We start from the raw sequence: 25269 nt of genomic DNA, 5'->3' as shown, positions 1-25269 counted from the left end.
CAGTATATTGTTATATCATGGTGTTGACTATATGGCTAAAAAGTGACCTTATCGTGAAATGATCATAAGTATGTATGGAGGTCCTCCGTGGTGTTAAGACCTCCCGGCCACTTTGAATTGAACTCTAAAATATATTTGGTTTCAAGTCTGCGCATACACGCCTCCCTATCGCCTCCTCTTTTGGTAAGCGGGATGGACTCTATGGCGAAGTATTTGAGACACTGAGGCTTGCTGTTGTGACATGCCTCAAAGTGTCTGGCCACAGGATAGCTCTGGTCCTTATTTACAATGGCGCGCAGATGTTGTAGAATACGCTTATGAATTTGCAATTTGCTGCTACCAATATATTTCAGTTTGCAATCGCATTCCAGTATATACACGCAGTATTCCGTTCTACAGGTTAAATGTTGTTTTATTTCCCTTGTAGTTCTGGGGATTACTGTTGTGTATTTTCTGGTATTGACACCATGTTGGCAGGCCTTACATGCCAGGCATTTGTAGAAACCCCTACTAGTGGGTCGCCATGGCACCTTGCCTATGTGTTCTTGGCTGTTTTTAGAGAGGATGGAGCCCATACTAAAACTTTTACGAAAAGTAATGGATGGATTGGGGGGCATCACATCGCCAATCATGGGATCATCTTTTACAAAGTGCCAGTTTCTTCTGACTATACTCCTGATTTCTTTCTCTTGCTTGGAGTAAGTCAGAATAAGTCTAACTTCGTTGGTTTTGTCACATTGTTTCACTTTCTCAATCAGCAAGTCACCTCTTTCTTTAACCCTGGATTTCTTTATAGCAGTGTTCAATATCTTAGCAGAATAGCCCCTATCTACAAATCTTTGAAAACTTTCCTGTTGCTTGACAATCATGTCTTCATGATTACTACAAATACGGCGGATGCGTAGCAATTCGCCGTAAGGTATCGATTTGATTAGATGTTGGGGATGAGCACTCGTGGCATGTAAAAGAGTGTTACCTGCCGTCGGTTTTCTAAAAAGAGTACTGGTAATGATATTATTGGATATAAAAACCTGTACATCTAAAAATGTCACCGATTCCCTGCTTACATCAAAGGTAAAATGCAGATTAAGATAATTTTCATTGATTTCATGTATGAAATTTAAAACACTTTCCTCGGAACCACGCCATACAATAAATAAGTCATCAATAAACCTGAGCCAACAAGTGATATTAGTGGTGCAGTATTTCTCAAATTTACGCATGAGGACCAGTTCCTCCCACCACCCCATAAACAGGCACGCGTAACTAGGGGAGAAACTGGCCCCCATTGCTACACCTTGAACTTGTTGGTATATATATATATATATATATATATATATATATATATATATATATATATATATATATATATATATATATATATATATATATATATATATATATATATATATATATATATATATATATATATATATTACCTACTGGCGGTCGCCAGTAGGTAGTTATAGTTAGGATTTTTTTCAATGTTAAATCTCAAAATTCTATTTGGAATAACTTTGGCACCGGTTGACGAATCTGCCTGAAAATTTCCTGAAAATGGCCTCGCGGAGCTCCGGTCCTTCCCTGAAAGTTTGGGGGGGATACGTCATGCGGGGGCCGAGATAAAAGGGGGGTCCCAAAACGCATTTTCCCCATGTTAATTTCCATAGGGCGGTCAATTTCACTTTTAGCCCGAACGGCTGAATGGATTTACACCAAACTTGGCAAAATTGTAGGGACTGGTAGCCCGATGTGCCTTTGCTATGTCTCAAGATATGTGCTCCAGTGGATTTTGAGTAATTAAGGTTCAAAAAAATATATATATCTATAGGCGCTCTCAGGTGCGCGCACTTGAGTGCGCTCCCGGCGCGACACGCGACTTGCGCGCAGAAAGCTGATTGGCTCTTGGGTGTCTGTAAACATTCTAAACAGTCTGGAGCGGCCGCCATCTTGTGTCTCGGTAAAATCGAGACACAAGGGGTTTGAAAAAAAAAGGGGCAAATGACCATAAGGGGGAAGAGTAGACCCCCTCTGACCCCCTAGGTTTGATGTAGGGACTAAAATAGGGTCCTGCAGGGCATTAAAAAAATTTTTTCGTTTTGCGCGGGGGAAGCGCATGGTACGCGCACCGGCGAAGCACGGGGAAAATCCAGGACCATATTTATGAAGGCCTTGCGCTGTTAGTTTTGCGCCTCCTGTGCGTCAATTTTTGTGACGCACCAGCGGTGTAAAAAAATGCGCATTGTTATGCAATATTTAAAAAGTGACGCATCTATCTAGATGCGTCACTTTTTAAATATAGTGCAACGAGGTACATTTTATTACACTGCTGGTGTTATGCGTCACTTTTCTGTGCGCACTCCTTATGACATTCTAGATGTGTCATATTTAATGTATGACGAATCATGTTGCAAGGAGTTACAGATACGTCAGTATTTCTGACATATCTGTAAACATAAAAGTGATGCGAGGCAGGTGCAAGATTTTGACGCAACAGCATCCTAAAAGTGACGCAGAGAAATCTTATAGATTTCAGTACGTCGTTATTACCAAGCTTTTTGCGGGGGAATGCCCCCTTTGCATACATTATACCTGACGCAGAAATAATGTGGCGCAGAGTTTTAAAAAGTGACCCATGTACCTAGATGCGTCACTTTTTAAAAATAGCGTCAGGTATAATGCATGCAGAGGGGGTGTTCTCCCGCAAAAAGCTTTGTAATAGCGACGCAGTGAAATCTTTGAGATTTCACTGCGTCAGTTTTAGGATGCTGTTGCGTCAAAATCTTGTGCCTGCTTTACAGCAGGTGTTAGACTGAGGCAAGACCTTTCACATGCTGCTTTCCCCATTTGAAAGGACACATTACTGGAGTTGCGTCACTTTTGTGACGCACTCCAGCAATGCGTTACTTGGAATGTCATAAGGAGTGCGCACAGAAAAGTGACGCATCGCACCAGTGGTGTAAAAAAATGTGCCTCGTTGCGTTATATTTAAAAAGTGATGTATCTAGGTAGATGGGTCACTTTTTAAAATCAAGCGCCACATTATATCTGCGTGAGGTATAATGCATGCAGAGGGGGTGTTCCCCCACTAAAAGCTTTGTAATAGCGACGCAGTGAAATGTTTGAGATTTCACTGCGTCACTTTTAGGATGCTGTTGCATCCTTTAAATATAGTGCAACGAGGCACATTTTATTACACTGCTGGTGTGATGCGTCACTTTTCTGTCCACAGTCCTTATGACATTCCAGATGTGTCATATTTAATGTATGACGAATCATGTTGCAAGGAGTTACAGATACGTCAGTATTTCTGACATATCTGTAAACATAAAAGTGATGCGAGGCCGGCGCAAGATTTTGACGCAACAGCATCCTAAAAGTGACGCAGAGAAATCTCATAGATTTCAGTACGTCGTTATTACCAAGCTTTTTGCGAGGGATTGCCCCCTCTGCATACATTATACCTGATGCAGATACAATATGGCGCAGAGTTTTAAAAAGTGACCCATGTACCTAGATGCGTCACTTTTTAAAAAATAGTGTCAGGTATAATGCATGCAGAGGGGGTGTTCCTTGCAAAAAGCTTGGTAATAATGACGCAGTGCGTCACTTTTAGGATGCTGTTGCGCCAAAATCTTGCGCCTGCTTCACAGCAAACCTTTCACATGGTGCTTTTTCCATGTGAAAGGACACATTACTGGAGTTGCGTCACTTTTGTGACGCACTCCTGCAATGCGTTACTTTTGTGTTTACAGATATGTCAGAAATACTGACATATCTGTAACTCCTTGCGAATTGATTAGTCATATATTAAATATGACATATCTGGAATGTCATAAGGAGTGCGTCCAGAAAAGTGACGCATCGCTGTTTTCACGTAGCGATGCGTCACTTTTCAGAAATGAGGCCTCCAGTTTATTCACTGTGTCATAACTTTCTTTTCTAACACTCACCTTCTTTCATTCCTCCTACTTCACTTCCTTTCACCTCTCATACCTTTCTGTTCTTTCTTACTCATTCTCCTTTCAATTATCAATGCACTATATTTCACTTACTCTTCATTTTTTAAGATTATAGCTCTTTGATGAGAATTGGAGGTAGTTCTGAAAAGAACTTTTGGTTTTCTTCTTTCAACTGAACAGGAACAAAAACAGGGAATAGAAACTGCTCAACAGGAGCAAAAAGAAAAGAAAAAAATTAGGGGTGGGAAGGGCAGTGATGGTTCTCCAATGCCCGAACCATGAGCAGGACACTTTGCTCCCCATAGGTGAGGAGTTGATTGCAGTATCTGCATCTGACGACCCCATGGTTAAATGCAGGTTGAATGTTTGCTACCTGCCCCTGTGATTGTTCTCTTCCAGAAGAAGTTGCTCCTCCTGTTGATGTAGAGGCCCCATCTCTGGGAACCTCTTGTGCCAGAGCCCTGACACTTTCCCGGGCAAAATTCTGGGGGTGCCTCCTCTCCACATGGCGAATCATGGTGAAGTTGCCAAAAGAGTATTTTTTTGGGGGGTTACCCCGTGACAGGACCTGTTTGCAGATCCTGCACTCTACTTTTGGTGCATTCACCTTCTTCTGGTCTGCTGGAAACTTAAAAAATTTCCAGATGAAATGTTCTTTGACCTTCGGCTGAGGAGGCTCTTCATCAATGAAATCATTGGAGTCATCTTCACTGCTGGATGGTCTGGCAGCCATGATGAATCCAGGAATATGGAGCAGCAAAAAAGGCAGGTCTTTCAGTCACAAAAGTGAAAGAAGAAGTGCAGGAAATGGGTGGGGATTTCATTCATTGTAAAAAAAAACTGTTAGCAACCAATGAAAAGTGTTATTTTAGGGTCACATGACCCGACGCGTTTACGCTGCGCGCTCCGGAGCACTTCCGGTGCGTTTACGCAGCGCGATCGTAGGCGCTTCCGGGGCGCAAACGTGGCGCGATCGTAGGCGCTTTTGCGTGCGTTTATGCGCCGCGCACGTAGGCGCTTCCGAGGGCACTTACGTTGCGCGCCGAAGTGACGTCATCAATCTTTTATAGAAATGCATAATCATTTTCCTTAATAAAAAAAACTAATTTTATTTGTATGGTACGAAATGTTTTGCATTATTATTAACTTTTCATTCATATTTTTTTTCACGAACGACAGTTGCGCTCTGGGTGCGCTTTCAGATGAGCTCTCGGAAAAGCTTACCGGAGAGCTTAGCTGAAAGCTTCCCGGAGCGCGCACCCAGAGCGCAAAAGAAAAAAATTATATAAAAAAAATGAATACTTAAAAAAAAACAGCAAATTGTAAAAAAAAAAAAAGGTTAGAAACTCGATATACAAAGGAATTAGCATTTAAAAAAACTATGAAATTCACTGAAAAAACCATAGGTTTCACACCAGTTATAGTTAGGAATTAGCATTTAAAAAACCTATGAAATTCACTGAAAAAACCATAGGTTTCACATCAGTTATAGTTAGCTGGAAATTTTACTGATATAAAACCATTGAAATTCCCACGTTATAGTTAGATGGACTCACTATAACTTGCGCGTGCAATGCACTGCTGATGACGTCACATATTACATCACTCATGACATGGTCAGTGACATCACTCATGACATCACTGATGACACCATCCAGTGAATGTGTGTCTTTCTGAAAAATAAATATATTTTATATATGTATATGTAAAAGTTGATGGAAGAATAAATGTTTACTTAAGTGTCTAAATGGATGGTTTTTAAAAATTGATTGGTTAACTGGCTTAATAAGACATCATCAGCAGTGCATTGCACGCGCAAGTTATAGTGAGTCCATCTAACTATAACGTGGGAATTTCAATGGTTTTATATCAGTAAAATTTCCAGCTAACTATAACTGATGTGAAACCTATGGTTTTTTCAGTGAATATATATATATATATATATATATATATATATATATATATATATATATATATATATATATCTATTTCAAATCCTGTCACACATCTGAATTTGAAAATTTGCATTTCTCAATATGTGCAATCTCTATGCTACTATACTTTGCTGATTCAAAGTTGCGTGTATTTCAAATCCATCCCCCATGCTGCTTAACCTCTTTGTCATAGCAACCTGGTTTGAAACACTACTGTAAAGGTAAGGTAAAAGTTCAAAGTACTTTCTAACAGGAGCATACCACCTTAAAGTTCAACTGTAGCAGGTGTGGTTTACCATTGGACAATGTAAGCATAGACAGAATAGTGTAAAAGGTCCTAAATATAAGCAGAGCCAATCACAGATCCACTCTCTTTTCCTATTTAATCACTGTTTCAAGCTAACAAATGATTTACACCATCCAATCCAAAACAAGCTTTATTTAAACCAGATCCACTCCTGCATTTTAACTGCCTTTCAATCTACAACTGTCATGGTCAGTTGCAGTATTCTCCGGTGTGCTATTGCTCCTTCCTACAATATGGTTAGAGTGTTGTTTGTGGGTCACAGCTAAATCTTTTGGGTGGGAGAGTTTGCTATAAAGGTTGCCATTGACAGGGACTTGGGTTTGTCTAATGTGGACATTACTTGGATTGGCCAGAGAGGGATAAAGTGTCTGCAATTACTGCCTATGGCTGAGAGCATTGCCCATTGTCAACATCCAGACTTCTTAATTGTGCACTGTGGTGGCAATGACCTATTCACTCTTACAGGGGTAGGAAAGGAAATCGCAATGAAGGAGACCTTTGGCCATTTAATGCCACTTTTACCGGCACTGCCTTGGAGTACTCTAGCATTTGTGAAAGGCAGAAATGGGAATGGTCAGACAAATTCTGTCCACAAATAGACAAATTAAGGAAACTTGTTAATATAACTGTTTCTGCATACCTTGGAGACCACACTATGGGCTCCATCTACAACAACTTGCTCTTAAACATGGGGCAGATATATAGAAATGATGGAGTACATTTCTCTGACAGAGGTAACAGGATAATCCTTAACAACCTGAAAGCTGTATCCTGCTTTAGGAGTAGTAATCATCTACACATATTAAACACAATGCGGCCTGATGCGTCTCGGGCTACAAGGCCCTTGTTCACAGGCCAAATTGGAGTCCACAGAAACACGTTGCAGTTACATTTAAATAACAGTTCTGCCCACAGTGGACCTTCCTATAAGTAAGTGCAAAGCATTTAATGGAAGACCCTGGGTTTTAAGTTCATACAATGAACACAGTAGATATATGAATAGGAAGTGTATGTAACATGGTGCAATTTGAATTTAGTTTTGTTATTTGTGAAAGCATTTTTTTCTAGCAATTCTTTTTAGTATGAAATGTATACTTAGCTATACAAAAAAATATACATATTGGAGATCACAGAATGGCATTTACGCAGTATATGAATATTGGTTTTGTTCCTGGGTTTCTGTTTAATATGTTTGCAGTTTATAGGTTCTAATAACTTTCTATGGTGCTTATCTTAATTTGTGTGTGTGTTTTTGGATTATTGATAAATTATTTCTATGTTTAATAGCCCTGAAGAAGCACAAATGTGTTCGAAGCACGTGCTGGCTGTATTGCTGTAATAACTGACTCATTGAAAGAATTAATAAAGATATAAAGAAACAATGCAAGAATGGCTACTGTTTATTGTTTATGAATTCTCAATCCAGTTTTTTGTCAGTTGCCAGTAGGTAGTTATAGTTGGGACCTAGTTTCCATAGGAAAAGCATTTTTTTACTTGCCTATACCTCTGGCGTTGTTTGACCAATTTTCATGAAATTTCCCAAAAAAGTGTCATGGTAGGTGCTGGTTGTCACGGAACGTTTGGGGACTAGGAAGTGTGTACTAATAATTTGGGGCGCAAAATGAGGGTGCATTTGTAATGTTAATTCCCAACAACAGCTACAGCCCAAATCACCGAATGGAATCACACCAGATTTAGCATGGAGGTAGATGTTGATTTAACCCCTTCACTGCGGGGGTTATTTCCCCGCTGTGCTGGGGGAGGGGGGCGCGCACAGCGCCCGCATGCTCATGATGAGCTGAACTCGTCATGAGCTACGGTGCTCCTGTGCTTATGACGAACTCAGCTCGTCACAGGTGCATTGGCTCCATGAAACATTCAGCACAGCCGGGGAATTCTCCCCACACCTGAGCATTCCACAGGCCATGACGAGCTGAGCTCATCATGAGCACCGGAGCACCGTGGCTCATGACGAGCTGAGCTCGTCATGAGCATGGGAGGGGTTAAGGAAGTGCCTTTTGCCTATTTGGTGTAAATCCGTTCAGTAGTTGTTTGGAAATTTAAGCTTACAGTTATAGTGATATGTCTGGTCACGAAGTCTTCGCGACCAAAGATGAGCTTGTGCAAGGAAATGCACTACTCTGATTGGCTGCCGACACTTCAACCAGGAAGTGTTAGCCATCTTGGAATTCAACTTCACTCACCAAGTCTTCCCCCCAAAAAGTGAAAATAAAGGAAAGGGGGCAGGGTAGGAATACCCTGACCCCCAAGCCATGGTCTTGGGTTCCCCCGGGACCCTGCCATTGCAAAAAATATATTTCTTAATAAATTGCCACAAATTTGTGACAAAAATATTTTCAAAAAAGTAGGCAAATGCTCCCGTCCTTGCTGAACCAGGCCCTGGGGGAATATAATCTATATAGGATGGGGGCATATGGGGCCCCTTCCTAGAGCTTATTAAAGCCCAGGATACTGCCACCTCCCCAGGCTATTATTAATATTGATATGGGCAGGCAGGCTCACTGGGCCCGCCCGCAGTCCCAGGGACCACCACCTCCCCGGGGCTATTGCATCTTATGTGGGGGCCTCACAGACCACCCCTGTCCCCAGGTCCACCATGTCCCTGGGGCTAATTTCAATAGTATGTGGAGCCTTGTGGGCCCCCTGTCCTGGGACCACCACCTCTCCAGGGCTAAAATAAATAAATAATGATGAGTGTGGGGTTCTGGCCCCACCAAACATCCCCAGGACCATCATTTCCCTGGGGCACCAATACATTACCGAACTGTGTCTGTTGTGGACCCACGGGGACCACCACCTCCCAGGGGCTATCTATGTATAAGATGGGAGGAAGGCCCATCCTGGAGCCGTACATAGACCTGGGGACAGCCATGTCCCAGGGCTGGCTCCAGCACCGGCCCGAGGTGCCTACCCTAGGAACATTGCAGTTTATTTTCTCTAGAAGCACTGCTCCTGCCATACCTTAGCAAACAGTGTGCTCTCGCTTGTCCAAAGCAGTGCACACTTTTCTTTTTACATCAGGGGAACTGCAAGTTAGTAGCTCCCTGGGTATAAACAAGCAATGCCAGCTCCCTCAGTAGGCTGGAGTGAAGCTGGTCCATGGGTGTCTTTAGGTTCCCCCGTGGTCCCGAACGAGATGCCTATGCCCCAGGGATGGGGTCCCAAGGGCTGAAAATGGCCTGTGTCCCAGGGGATGAGGTCCCTGGGGATGAAATCAGCTGAGGGAGGGAGGCTGTGTGGCCCCCTCCCCTTTAAAAGATAAAGATATAAAGGCTTGACCCCAGGGGATGGGGTCCACGGGGACAGAATTGGCCTCAGGAGTGGGGTCATGTGGCCCCCTTCCTTTAAAACATATATGTATTAAAAAAGGGCAGCCTTGTGGGGATAAAGTCCCTAGTGGTGAAAATGACCCAGGGAAGGGGCCCATGCACCCCCTTCCTTTAATCAATTAATAAGAATGAAAGGCCGGGCCCCGGGAATGAGGGTCCCAGGGCGGATTCATCCCTGTAGGGGGCCACGCGGCCCCCTCTCATTTTTCTGATTCTTATTTTTTTATTAGAGTCAGGCTCCACTGGATGGGGTCCGCAGGGCTCAAAATGGTTTAGGGAAGGGGGCCACTCAGCCCCCTTCCTAACAAATTGCAAAAATATGAAACAAAAAGCCAACAAAATGCTGAGGCCCAAACCCCTTTCTCCACTACTCTGCATATGTGCCTCCTGACTAGCTCCTGATTGGTGGATGAAGTCCTCTTGGCTGCTAAGGATCATTAGGGGCCAAGAAGTCCTCCTGGTACTTCATGGAAGTCGTACACAGCGGAATTCCTGAGAGCTGGTCAGAGGCTCAGGCCCTTTTCTTTGCCACTCTGCAAACACGATTACCAGTTAAAAAAACATAGAAATTTACTTAAAAAAACAAAGGCTGCAGGTAAATTTTAGTTAGGATTTAGCATTTAAAAAACCTTATAAATTCACCCAAAACACCAAAGGTTACAGGGACGTTATAGTTTGGTCCAGATTTCACTCATCCACAAATAGTGAAATTCAGCATTTATAGGTACCTGAGCTACCAAAACCTATGCACCTGTAATACACTGCTTATGACCTCACATATTAAATAACTCACGCTATGGGTAGTGACATCACTCATGACATCTCAAATGACATCACTGATGACATGATCAACAGAACTACTCACACCCCATATAACCTCTTGTGTGCTCTCTCACACACTCATACAACAACTGACGTACCCATTCACAGAGCTATACCAGTATTCAAATGCCTATTTACTCCTCAAAAGAGCCACTCACAAACCCACTCATACAACCACTCACACAACCATTCTTAACCATACAACCACTCATACAACCAGTTACTCACTTTTAAAGCCAGCCAGATAACTGCACACTCACCTATAGAGATACTCTTATACCCACTTATTTGCCTACAGAGTCATGACCGGTGAACAATGGGGGATAATTAGCAGTGCATTGCGAAGGCACAAGATACTCACTTTACAGCATGAGTTATAGGTACTGAGTTAACTATAACTGGTGATTTTCAGTGGTTTGGTTTATTTAAAATGGTATGTATTAACTGACATTTCCACTTAACTATATTGTCCATTTCACCTTTGGTTTTTAAGAGAACATCTGAGTTTTTTTTTTAATGAAAAGACACTTATTAGAATTTCTAACTATAGTGACACTTTGCTTTTTTTGTCAGTGATCTTTTATGGTGTTATTATTTGCACAACATGGGGTTGAGTGCAAGGTCTGGTCTGTAGCCTGGCCCTGTGCACAAACCCTCCCATATGCCCCCTGCTGGACACAACTGACGATGTTGTGTAACATTATAAAGGGTCTCATTTTAAGTAAGGCAGATCTATTGGTTTTTTTCAATGGATCAGAGGGCATATTGACTTTACAATACCAACACCAACACATGCAAAACAGACCTATTGCCTTTGTCAAAAAGTCACCAATAACTATTATCAAATGTATATTTTGTAAGTTGACACATTGCAATGTTTAATAATAGTGGGTATAATTTCAATAAATCATGATTGCATCTTTTTAAAACAATTTTCAGCCCAAAAACAGTAGCCATAGAACCAACCACAAGACGTCCTTGCACGCCAACTGAGAGCTCCTCTTTGGAGTGCTTTAAAAGATATTTTAAGCTCTCCTGAGGTCATGGATTCAATGACCCAGGAGACTTACTGTTTTATTTTATGTTGCTGGGAGGCTGCAGCGCTTCCATAAGCAGTCTAAAGCACTAGAAAATGTTTGTTGGTGTCCCTGCATCTTCTAGGGGCACCACCAAGATAGAAAAATATCATAAAAAAGCGCTTGCAGGTTATTATGGGGTACTCTTTGAATGAAACAGTGAATTAAAAAATGTGCAGCTCCTGTCGCTCATTTAATATTCGTTTTATATATACATATTTTTTTGGGTGCCCCAGTGCCCCTCAGAGGCATCCACAACATTACCAGTTGTTGGGGTCGGTGGGGTTTCCCCATGGTCCGCGGCAACTGTCAGCTCTCCAGATAACACCCATGCGGGGTGTCGGTGGGGCCTGGGAAATGTTGTTTAAAGTGGCTGCCTTTTGGCTGACCCAAAATGTATGCTAAAATTGAGGATTGGAAGAGGAACCTTAAGGAACCTGCTGTGCCAGCTAGCTCCCTAGAAAACACACATATTGGTGCTGGCATAAGCCAGCATTTTCTTTTAGTAGGTGCCCCAGGGCCCACTGGGAGTACCTAAAACATATGACAAAGTTGGGGGCTGTGGCACCCATTGTGGTGCTGGCGGGAGCCTGCTTTTTTCTCTGCTCCGCCTGGGCTAGAGCAAAGCATTGTTCCCTGGGCAGGAGAATTTGGGCAGGGAATAAAGATTATATTTTCTTCCTAGCCAGGGAACATCAAGTCCCGAGAGGTGAGGTCCCTTGGACACTGCACAAGCATTGGGCTCCGGGGCATGAAGTGACCAGGGCAAATCTACAGCTGGGGAGGGGTGCCGGAGGCCATTCTCCTCTACAAAGAAACCACTAGCCCAGGGTATGGTTTCCACAGGGCTTTAAAGATACACCGGAAGTGTGCCCAGCATGTCCTCGCCCCTAAGAAAAGACTCAGAGAGACCGGTCGCATGCCCCCTTCCCCTTCATTAAAACGAAGCCCCTGGGGATGGGGTCCCCAGGGCCTAAAACAGCACTGGGGACACTGCACATCCAATCCTTCAAAAAAGATGTCCCAATGCCATACACCCTGGCTCAATGGAGGTGCTGAGATTTAAAACAGGAGGGATCTGTGGTGCTGATAAAAACCTAATTAGGCTTTTGGCTCCAGGGGAGTTCCTCTGGATTCTCCCACACCATTCCAAAAACAAGCGGGTAATTATTTTGGGACCCTTTCTTTTTCTCAGCCCTGCTTGACAGATAGCCCCAAATCTTTCCAGAAAAGAGCTGAGGTGAATGAATTTTGTTTTGAGAAAATGTCCTGAAGATTTATAAAATGGTGCTGAAGTTATTAGCAAACCAAAAAGTGTTTTTTCCTATGGAAAATTGGTCCTAACTATAACAACTGATTGGTGACCGCCACTGGGTATCCTGGGATATGAATATGTATATATGCCTATTGTAGGTTTGTAAGTAAATTGAAATATTGCCATTTTTGTAAAAATCCTGCAGTTCTTACAAAAGCCCCAGAAAAATATAAAAAAATAGTCTGACTCTAGTTTTATTGGTTGTGCTATCCTGCAGAGTGAAAAGAGTGAGCAATAGGCATGATCTGCCTGTAGCCCGAATCCTGGCAGTTGCTAACGTGTCCCCGCCTTGTTTTCTTCAAGTAAGTTTTAACAAAAATAAAAGAAAAAAGCTATTTCCAGTGGCCCTGTTTGGGCTCAAACTCACCAGGCCAGTAAGCCTAACGGACCAAAAAGTTACATTAACAAATATAGATTTGGCTACTGCTTTTAGTGTGAAGTAAGTGCACAATAAACAAAAATAAGTTGCTATACCACGTTATATTTGTGATCAATAGTCAATTGTGCATATACAATTTTACAAAAGAAGAGCAATTTAAATACACAATATTAGAAAACTTGTATGAATAGTTTCGCATTGAACATGGATGACTGTCTCTTCAATAATGCCAGAGTCTACACATGTTTTCCAGTAATGTAAAATCTTTCAACTATACCATCAGTAATATGGCATCAGCTGATTATAAATAAACATCTAGAGTAAATATTCCAATTTTTATAACCCATTTAAGGGTAAATTAGTAAAAGAAAATGTATTGGTAATTTCCTGTTTAGAGCATCTGACTGTGGTGCCTACTACTTTAAAATGGCTTATTTCATTAAGACTCTGATAGGGCAAGCAAGTACAAATGCGCAGACCTCTCCTACACAATGAAGCCGGGATAGCTAGTCCTTTATAAATCCATTCTGAAGCACTAGGCACCCACGTGATGAAGTTCTAAAAAGGAAAAGACCAGCACATTTTTTAGGGTGCCATAAAGAGCATCAGCAACTATCTAAAGGTGTGCTTCAAAATGTGGAGACTCCCTCATGGATATCTAGATATGGTTGTATCTATGTTTATAGCACTTTGTATTGCTGGGATATCTTCCAAGTCATTTAATCAAGGCATTTGCATTCTGTATTGACAGTTTGGATCATTTTAGTTGTTTTACTCATGTTTGCTTGATTTAAGGTTAATGGCATTTGCTTGAACCATCACTTTGCAATTGTGTATGTTTATTGCTTTCTTTGGTCTGTTTCCGTGCTTCCACTTTGAGAACCTTTTGGCCTCTGGGCATCCCTAGTGCCTAGAAGACACAGGCCTCATTTTGAGCTTGGTCCACTAAACTAATGGTGCGCTCACCTAACTAAGAGTTGACTCTGTTGAAAGAATACTTTTTCTTATGGGCCGATGAGGTAGGGGTCATCAGAAAAAGGATTTTACAATGCCCACCCTATTTAGGGTCGGTGGTGTAAAGGCTTCCCTGTCCATCAGCTCCAGGAAACATAAGGTGGTAATGGACAGGGATAAAAACCAATAATGACCCCCCCCAACCCCACCACATATTGGGAGCAAACTTCCAGGATGAGGGTGGGGGTTTAGGTTTTTTGTTTTTCAAAAATAAACTCCCACTTTGAGAGTATGTTTTTAGAATACAAAGAATCTATGGAAAGATTTGACAGCTCACCTCATTGCTGAAGGTAGGTAGGGTCTGTCAAACATTTCAAGCATTAGGGTTTGACCCTACACAAGAGATGGGACTTTTATCATTTTTACTTGGTTGTCCTGCAACTGTCCTGATGTACCTAAAGCCCCTTGTTTTTATCTTTGGTCATGATTTTGAAAGGGAAGGTTAGTGGTCACTAGCCTGTACTGATTGTCCAATTTTGTAACTTCAATGATCATTTCAAGTTTTCTTGTCTTACGTTGTGTGGTCAAAATACCGGTGCAAGTGGGCATAATGGTTATTAAGAAATGTTTTATCACATTTAGCGTGGTGTGAAGTTTATGTGTGATTCTAATGCAAATGGTTGTAACAAGGACATATTGCAAATAGTTATAGGTTACATTGTGTTAAACAGATGCTACACACAGAATTAAATATTGAGTGATTTGGGTACATCAATTCAATTCAATTCAATTCAATAAGCTTTATTCGGTTGAAATAAAAACGACCATAAAAGCACATATTAAAACATGATTAAACCTATACAATTCATTATATCAATGGAGTACATTCTTGACTGTTAGTGCACTTTTAAAACATCATACTTTTTCTTAAATTAATTGATCTTAAAATATAAGTTGCAGTATAAAAACAAATATCAGGCGCTTGCATGGTAAACGGCAGACTCATAGCAGCATTCCTAGTTAAAGTGCAGTATTTTTTAAACAAAGGTTTAAGGAAAGCAATACGAAGGTTCAAATACAAGTCACATATAAGGAGAAAGTGCAAACTTTTTAACACAAGGAAATGCTACAAAATGGTGGACAAGACCTAATCTCATTCTTGTAAGAACGAATCGATGTGATGACCTGGTTACCTGGCACAAATAAGCCTGGAACCCCTCAGTTTCTAAATGAGAGTAATAGAACTGACAAGTTTTCAAAAGCCCACTCCTTTTTTTACGGTCACCTTTTTTCTCCCACAAAAACATATTTTTCAATTCAATCTTGGAAATTTCTATTACTCCATTGGGGTTTTCCAAGAGATTTATATTAAACTAGCAGTCCGTCCCAACGTTGTCCGGGTATGAATTGCTGCCTGCCAGTAATATATTGTTTTGTAGGATTTCGTTTACATAGCATTTCCTATCTGTGATAGGCCTGTTAAACGCTCCAATTCACAGTGCACTGCTGATGCACTTAAGAGTGCGTGTTCAATAGTGTGTGAACTCGAGTTTCCCTACTTTATTTTTCATTGCTATATTATATAGCGCGTATCTCGACAACATGGCATGAACACAATTTACATTACAGAAGAACACATTCATTTGTAGTAGGCACGGGGAGACAAAGCGATTTGCCTGGAATCACAGGATGTTGAGCTGATGCCAAGATTCGAACGTAGCTCCCCAGCTCTAAAGTTCGCAATTCTAGAACTTATGGCGGGATGTGTGTCTAAAAGTGTATGTCGTGCTAGCCATCAATGAGAGAGACCTGTGCATTTTTCAAATGGGTGGTGAAAAAATATGAGAATGTTGCTGGAGATGTGGGCCGCCGTGCCACCAATGTACTTACCGGGGGAGGGTAAACACCCATTATTCCGCAACTTTCTTTCCGCATACCATCACTCCTCATACTTTCATTACAGAAATACCATGACTCCGCAATGCCATTATAACGCATGGCATTACATTTTATATGCCTTTACCACGCATACATTTACAACGAAATTCGTTGTAAATGCACGAATGGTAAAAGCATGTTTTTGTTTGGGTAAGGTAAGTATGGGTATAGGGGTATATGTTTTGGGGTACTGAGATATATGTTTTGGAGTGTTTGGGTATTTAAAGGGTTCAGATATAGTTTTGGGTTATGGGGTACAGGGGTACTTTTAGGGTTTAGGAATAGGTATGGGTTTTGGGGTACAGGGGTATTTTTAGGGTTCAGGGCTAGGCTTTTTGTTTTGGGGTATAGGGTTATATTTAGGGTTCAGGGCTAGGTTTGGGTTTTGGGGTACATGGGTATTTTTAGGGTTCATGGCTAGGTTTGGGGGTACAGGGGTATTTTTAGGGTTCAGGGGTAGGTTTAGGTTTTGAGGTACAGGGGTATTTATAGGGTTCAGGGCTAGGTTTGTGTTTTGGGGTACAGGGTTATTTTTAGGGTTTAGGGATAGGTTTGGGTTTTGGGGTACAGGGTATATTTATAGGGTTAAGATGGGTTAATGTTTAAGGCTGTTGGGATATTTTAAGGAGTAAGGGTGGTTTATGATTATGAGGTGCAGGGGTATTTAAAGGGAGCAGGGTGGGATTAGCACACGATATGAGACATGGCATGAAGGGCGGAACGTACCACACGCCCCCAGTGTTTGTCACGCCCACAGCACAACGCAGACACGCCCACAAGGGACTACTTTGCTGGCACGGTTCTTTTACCTTTTAGATGTATATGGTGGCCGTCTGCATAGCCTATGTCCTTCTGCTGCAACTGCCCTTTACAACGCTGTATTGGGTGTTGTGATTGGTGCTGTGGTTCCTAATATTACCCGCCTCAAAGGTTTGGGCTCTCTCTTTATTATATTAGTATGGATAGGTCTTTGAAGGTTTGTACTATATAGTTGAGACAAGGAATCTTTAGACAATTATTTAATTGGAGAAAATCTTTAATAATGTTTCTGTTAAATGTAGTCTCTTCTTTCAACCATATAGATCTCCATAAGAATAATGGTCTTAACCCAATGAGATCTATCAGGCAATTGATCCCCACTTCGCTATGTATTAAATCAGAAGATGCAGAAGTGGGCAAACAGAGCAACTTTTTAAAAAACATATTTTCCTCTGTTTGCAAGTCACCATGATGGTAATGGCCCCATACCCCCGCATCGTGAAGAGCAATTGAGGTACATCTAGACTGATAAATATGCACCATATCTTTAATTCTACGGTCCCCGATTTTGGCAGCAAACCTAAAAACCCCAGGCACACTTTTTATCAATTTAGACCTAACATTCATCATTTCCTGTAACCATTTACCGTTACCGGAAAAAATTATCCCTAAGTAACAGAACTTATCTACTGTTTGTATTTTCTGTCCTTCTACAAAGAAGGATTTGGTTTTCCCGGGCCTCGAGCCACAAATCATAGAATAAGTTTTGGTCTTATTGATCTGCAAATTTCTAACCTTAATAAAATCAACAAACTTATTAATTAACCTCTCTAATCCTATAGGAGTTCTCGATAAAAGTACGGCATCATCTGCATAAAGCAGAACCGGCACGTCTTGACCCTCCACCTGAGGTGCATCCGACTTTACTTTTAAGTGCGGCGTCCACTGAGTTAATAAAGAGTGTAAAAAGCAATGAAGTAAGGACGCAGCCTTGCCGGATGCCTAGTTTAACTTCAAATTTGGGGGTACACTCACCCCTTTGGCCATACCGCACAGATGTCAATCATTTTTCATAAAGCCTAGCCATAAAAAAGATAATAGACTCTGTGGCACCAAGACCTAGTAAGATCGGCCATAACAGGGCATGATCCACTAAATCAAATGCGCTGCTTTGATCAGCGAAGCATAGGAAAAGGGACCCTTGCTTTGCACATGTATATTTTCCTATTATTAAATCCAAATGAATGCACTGTTCAAGGGTTCCTCACCCTTTCCTAAAACTATATTGGGACTGTGTTAAGATCCCATTTTCCTCAGCCCACTCCTCTAGCCTAACTAGTAGGACCCTACTCATAATTTTAATTGATGAGTCTAAAACAGAAATCGAACGGTAATTTTTTGCTTCGGATCTATCCCCTTTCTTGAAAATGGGAATAATTATTGATTCACCCTATGTAGAATGGGGTCCTTCCATTACAGCGACATTAAAAACTCTATTTAATATGGGACTCCAGAGAGCAGGTATGGCTTTATAAACGTCTATTGGAACGCCATCCGGGCAAGGTGCTTTCCCTCCCTTGCTGCTGTTAATACCTTGTTTCACCTCCTTTAATGTGATATTCAGTGGTAAAATTGGCCAGATGCCTAAATCCCCGGAGTCCGTTGTAATTACATTTCCTGGGTTAAAAATGCTAGAGAAATGTGCAACCCATGCCTCACTGCTGACATGTGATGTCATTTCAGGAACCTCCTCATTTTTTAGGAAAGGTGGGTTAACTGTTTCCCAGAACAACTGGCTGTTAGACATTTCCGCAGCCAGTGTTAATTTGTCCCAGGCCTCCTCTTGGAGCTCTCCCTTTCTCTGGTTAAGTTGCAATTTATATGTCAATCTAACAAGCACCATATCCCTACTCCTACTAGACAGTGCATGTTTTAACTGGTTCAAGGAGTGAATACATGCATGGTTAAACCATCCTCTATTCTGAATCAGTTTCTCATTAGAAGTCCTAGTCATAATACTATTAAAAAATCAACTGATAGCTAACGGACACACTTCAGACGAGATATCGTTGGCGAGGGGGACGCGTCAGGGTTGCCCCTTGTCACCGCTCCTGTTCGCGCTGGTCCTAGAGCCCCTAGCAACACTGATTAGTGGGACCCCATTGCTGAAAGGAATACAGTGGAGGGATGGTTGGGAGGAGCTTCTCTCCCTCTATGCAGACGACATATCAGTGTATTTAACAGACCCGGAACGCTCAATACCAGAGCTTCTTAACATATGCGATAACTTCAGGAAGATGTCAGGGTACCTGATAAATTAGTCTAAATCGGTCCTATATGTATTAAAGGGAGCGTTGCCGCGCATACCTTCCGACTGTCCGCTCGTAGTAACGAGTGACTCCGTTAAATACCTGGGCATGCACATTACAAAAGATCCAATAGACTTTTTCTCCAGAAACCTGGCACCCCCTCTGGAACGATTGAGAAGAGACGTGATTCACTGGGCATCCCTACCCCTCACGTTACTGAGTAAAGCAGCATTATACAAAATGATGGCCCTGCCACGGTTTCTTTATGCCCTTAACAATACACCATTTCCTGTCCCATCCCGACATTTTAAGCAGGTGAATGCACAAGTGTCCGCACTACTTTGGGGGCAGAGCCCTGCACGTATAGCACAAGCAAAACTGCATAAGAGTTGGTATGAAGGCGGAATAGCACTCTCAGATATGCAGCTGTATTATTGGGCTACACACCTTAAGGTCATCAACCAGTGGATCCACGCTCCTCAGGATGATCCGGCATACAGGGCGGATAGAGACCAACTGGGCACGAACAACATGCTTGCAGCTCTATACAACAAAGGGCTGGCACTGAAACTGGAAGGCCCTACAAAACACACGGTCACATTATGGAGAGGGGTTATCACTAAACTTACTCCACTCTGGGAAACCAAAAAACTGGGACAGTTGAGAAATAGCAAGTGATTTGACCGGTGGGACAACATAGGCAGCTCCACGGTAGGCGACCTGTGGGACGGGGGGACTGTGATACCCTTTGCCCAACTTCAGCTACAATATGACTTGGGCCCAACCGAGACATATAGGTACATTCAAATAAGGCAAGCACTGTTGGCAGTGATACCGCACGATACGGAGGTCCCAGAATCAGCCCCCTCGGAGGACCGACTGCTCACTGACCACATGCAAAAATGTGCCACGTCCTTCACATACAGAAAGCTAATCAACAACCTGCCAGATCCGACGGTAGATCTGCGGGGCAAATGGGTGATGGAGGTGGGCGATATAGATGATTCAGAGTGGCAAGAGGCCCTAGCTTCTCCTAGGGAGGTGGGAATCTCTGCAAGGTTCCTTTGGTACAACTTAAGATTTTACACCAAGTGTATTACACTAGGACCATGTTACATAAAATACAAAGGGCGCAACATTCATATTGCCTTAGAGGGTGTGGAGAGGAGGGGTCGTTCATACACACAATGTGGGAATGTGCAGCAATAATGGACTACTGGCGAAAGGTGCTACGTACAATATCGCAGGCGATGGGGGTGTCACTTCTCCCTGACCCGCGTAGATGCCTGCTCAACATATGGGAGCCCAGTGACCTTACACGATACGGACAAATATGGGTCACGTTGGGACTCATGGTAGCGAAACGAAATATTGCGCAGAAATGGGGGGCAGTGGAAACACCGTCATTAGCGACTTGGTGCAGGGACATGGATCTGACTATGGTCACGGAACGGACAGTGTACACTAATCAAAAGAGCCCCCAAAAATAGACAAAAATATGGGCAGCCTGGAATACCTACAGGGGGGTAGTACTTGATTACAGACTTGAAACCGAGTGGATTTTCAAACCCGGTACCCAAGACTTCTACGTTATTTATCCAACTGATGTTCCCTGAAGAAGGGCAATGGAATGCCAAAAATGCATTGTAGCTGGCATAAATGTTGGGTTATCATGAAATGAATCAGCCCATAAATTTGTAATGATTTAGAAATTTCACAAATGAATATTGAAAAATAAAATAAAAACAAAACTTTATTTGGAAAACATCACTGAACTGTGGAGTCCTTATGTGAGGGAACCTTCATTTGAGTGCCAAAGGGGATGCAATCGATGACTTATTGGAAGCACTTGTTTCATTGATATCTGACGTCTGAGACTGAAGACGCCACCCTCTGTGCACCTGTTACAATATTACTATCCACTTCAAAATGCACTCTTAGGATTGTACAGGCTGCGCATCTGTGTCTTCACTTGCATACCTACAGGGGGGACATATGTGACCCATTGCCAGAATCCGAGAGCAATAGCACAGATGAAGAGTGAGGGCGGGATAGTGGGAATGGTGCGAATTGTATCGACGAGGGAGACACTGCAGAAAAATCAGATTACTATTGACTCCATTACGCCAGGGGGTTCCGCTGTATATAACCTAATTACATTATGAGAATGTGGTTATGTCATTAAGAGGTGGTTGGTTTTTAGAACAGCAGAGGTGAGGCAGAGGTAGTGGGATTAGCAGGCTTCCTGTTGTTTCTCAGAGAATCATTCAGATTACAGAACAGCAAAGAGATGCGAAATCGGTCCTGATTCTTTTGACTACTATATACAAATGCACTTTCTAAAAATGATTAAACATTTCTGTACTATTGTATTTTCTTACCTGGTTTGTTTCTCTCGCAGGCATGCATGGGACAGTCGTGATCCTCCTGCCACTCAGCCTGATCCTTATGATATTCGGAGGAATGATGGGATTTGTCAGTATTCTTGCACGTGCCTATCTTCTGCTCTTGCTCACAGGAACACTTTTCCTCTTTGGAGGTAGAGTATGAACTTCAAACTTTATTTCAAGGAAACTATGGTTTTGTGGAAACAGTCCCCGGCAGTGTTAAAATGTGACTACAATATTTCAAGCAGGCACATAATAACATTCTGTAGAAATAAGTATTATGAAAGTTGTAACATGTTTTTTTAGTACCTGGCTACAGTCAACTTTAGCTGTCTTTTGGGAATGCAAGTCATCAGTACTGGGCAATAACGTTTCATAGATGTTTAAACTATGTCATTGGCTCTACAGGGCTTTGGTGATGTGGGGAAATGGCAAAGTAATTTCATAGTGTAATCAAGGAGTCATCAGCAAAAGCAGCTTCTTCAATCCTGGCATGGTCTTTACTTCATTGCATGCAGATCCGCTAGTTTAACTTCTCAGTTCCTTGCCACTTTTATGACTTTCCACTGAGCACTCTACTGCAGTGCAAACTAAAAGCTTGTCTATGCCAATGCTTGTTTAAAATAAAACTGGTGTTTTGATTTTAAACAATAAAAATAGAAACTACTCACTGCATTTCTGTATTACAGAAGAATACATATGTGAAGAATAAACAGGTGGGGAGAACAAGAGGGGGTGAACATCACATCGGAAATAATAAGTTGAAATCAAAACAAAAGCCGTAGCCGTGCAGGGAGAGAGTTTAGCAAGCAAGTCTGTCAATTAAAAGTAGTCAGCTCGATGCAACATTAATTGTTTTGAATCCGGTTCCTTAATTGAATGAAATCCTTTTGCCCATTGGAGCACACTAATCAGAATCTTGACATGTATCAAGACCAGAATAATAAAATAATTGAGTTGAAATTATTATCTGCATAGCTTTTGACAAGCTTTTAAAAATGCGGAGACTGTTGTCCCACTCTAAAGGTTACACATCAGCCTCGAGAATGAATGACACGTTTCTTTTTCATTAATTGTGTAGAAGTGGTTAATGATCTTGCGAAGATGCCCTGGCAGAGATCTAGAAGCCGGTAGATTTGGGACTGTTCATTCATTCATGATTTTATTGTATGATTAATTAAAATCTTTACAATGTTTACAAACGATAAAAACAGTGCTACACCAAATTTAAAATATGAGTAAAAAATTGACATGGAGTCTGATTATTGTGTGTCAAAAGTCATTTCAGTTGTCATGTTACTTGGACAAAGCGGTCTAAGTCTGTTAGTTTCAGTTTTGTCATTATATCATCATGATATCTGTTCCTTTTCAAGTAACTGCTTTGTTGCCATAGACATGAATTTGATTCCCCGACATGAAAGGATGGGAGAGACGCCACTTAGCCACCGTATGACCGCCTGCCTGCAGGTTGGGTTTTTAATGTATTGAAGATTGCCCGCAGATATCTTCTTCTTAAAGCTTGAAGCGCAGGACATACACATAGTATGTGTGACACTGTTTCGTTCTTGTACCCACATAATCTGTAGTTAGCACTTTCTGATTTTTGTTTCCAGGAAGGCATTAGATCTTTTGTAAAATGCATGCCCAGGTGGTACGCTATTAGCATTTTTTTTAGGTGTTGACAGTAGTGTTGGGCTAGAAAAACTTGCGATTTTTGGGTGGAGTAAGAGTTAACTACTGTCCAAGCATGTCTCTGTTTACTTAGAATTTTTTTGTCTTTGAGCAAGGAGATCTTTTTTGCCGAACCGTTTGCTATTTTGCAAAACTATTTGGGACTGCATAAAAGTCACTGGCATATTTTTTTTTTAGTTTAAAAAGCTTTCTTGAGTAGAAATAATTCAATGTAAAACATCATTACATCTGCAAACAATGTCAAATAAGTAGAATGAAACTACAACAAATAATGCAAATCGGAAAAGAAACCCCCCAAAAAAGGGGAAATTCATATACCAATGAACAGTGCTTTTATGAGTTTTTTGTTTTAAGTGGGGAGAAAGAAAGAAAGAAAGGGGGGGGAGAGAGAAGGGGGAGGGCTACCAATGCAAATAATATACTGTCACATTATCGAAACTTGGTGGAAATCAGAAAAGTAAGAGTAAGAAATATTGGGTAGTTAATGAGCATGTCTAGATAGAAACTCCTTTAAGGGAGACCATAATAAATCTCTTTTGATTAATAGAGGAACAGATGTGGCATAAGCACGGTCAAGTCTGTGGTGATGGCATAACATATTCCACCAAGCATTATAAATAATTTTTGTTGTATCTTTCCTATTAGTAGTAACAATTTGAAAGGAGATTGCGATAAAAAGATCGATAAATTTACGAACATGACATTGAACATTCCAAATGGGAGCCAACCTGCCCAAAAAAATATGAACAATATCAAATGGAACATCAGCAGTGGATAAAATATTATTAAGTGTGGACCAGACCTTGGACCAAAGTAATTTAACCTGAGGGCAAAAGAAAAACATATGTAAAAGGTCATTATTATCACAGGAACAAGACCAGCACTTTTTGGAATCTAATAATTTGAATTTGCACAAGTCAATAGGAGTGTAATAAAGCCTATTGTAAAAAAAAAAAAATGTCTGTGTGGTACTAGCTGATCGGGAGACTGTATGTGTTTTAGATCAGATAGAGTCCCAAATATGTGTGGAGAAGGTTTGGCCGAGATCCAATTCCCACACAAGTTCCATTTTGGATTTAAGCCTATCAATAGAAGAATGAGATAATAATCTATAGATGGTGGAGGCTCTAAAAGGAGTGTGGAAATCTGGTGGGGAAGGTATGGGGGGGACATCAGAGGAAGATGGAATATCCCGCAAGATAATGGAAGACAATACAGGAGTGAGCATTGCAAAATGTGAGGAGTATTTGTTGGAAATACCAAAAGAGTCACCTAGATCTTGTAAAGTTCTTAAGGAGTCATTAGTGATGAGATGCTTATAGGTAAGAATTCCTTTATCGATCCATTCCTTCCAAAAGAGCGCACTATTATGAACTTTAAGAAATTTGTTGTACCAAAGCGGAGTGTCCACGTGGATGTCAGAAGGAGAGGAGAAACAACGAAAAAGTAGAAATGTTAGTGCTTTAGAGTGCTTGAAAATGGGGGAGATAAATTTTTGAGGAGGCTGAGATAAACGGGTAGCAGTAAGGAAAGACAAGGGAGTAAGTTGAGCTAATTCCAGAGAGCTCCAATCCATTACAGGAGAAGAAGACGAATCTGTAAGAAAAGGCCAAATTTGTTTAAGGGTAAAGGCGGAATGGAAGCATGAGATATTGGGAAATTGACACCACCTATGTTCTTAGGTTGTTGAAGACGGAGAAGAGAGACCCTAGCTTTACGATTATTCCATAAAATTTTTGGGAAAAGGCTATTGATGGATTTAAAAAAGTAGTGAGGAAGAGAGACAGGAAGCATAGAAAGATACAAATTGACAATAGGAAGTAGCATCATTTTAATAGTGGATAAGCATCCCCACCATGAGAGAAAAAGGGGAGTCCAGTGTTCAATAAGAGGGAAAAGTTTTTTAAGAATATCAGAATGGTTGATTTTGAGAGTCTCTCTAATGGTAATGGCGTATAAAACACCCAAACACATGATGAATCTAGGATTACATTCAAAACCCGAACCCTCGAACATTTAAGGAAGACAAAGCCTATTGAGGGGAAGGACCTCCGATTTGTCGATATTTAGTTTATAGCCAGAGAC

General features: G+C 41.4%; 1 protein-coding gene across 1 annotated transcript in view; it reads left to right on the top strand.

The window, feature by feature from the left end:
- TMEM114 (transmembrane protein 114) overlaps positions 1 to 25269 on the top strand; it is a 1091582-nt gene that overhangs the window by 809291 nt on the left and 257022 nt on the right. The window contains exon 3 of the mRNA XM_086939633.1: positions 21507 to 21644. Within this exon, the coding sequence (XP_086795759.1) occupies positions 21507 to 21644 (138 nt within the window). The remainder of the gene's footprint in view (positions 1 to 21506; positions 21645 to 25269) is intronic.

This window comes from Lissotriton vulgaris, chromosome 10, assembly GCF_964263255.1.
Source record: "Lissotriton vulgaris chromosome 10, aLisVul1.2, whole genome shotgun sequence".
NCBI classification, from domain to species: Eukaryota; Metazoa; Chordata; class Amphibia; order Caudata; family Salamandridae; genus Lissotriton; species Lissotriton vulgaris.
This window is presented reverse-complemented; position numbering and strand designations above follow the sequence as displayed.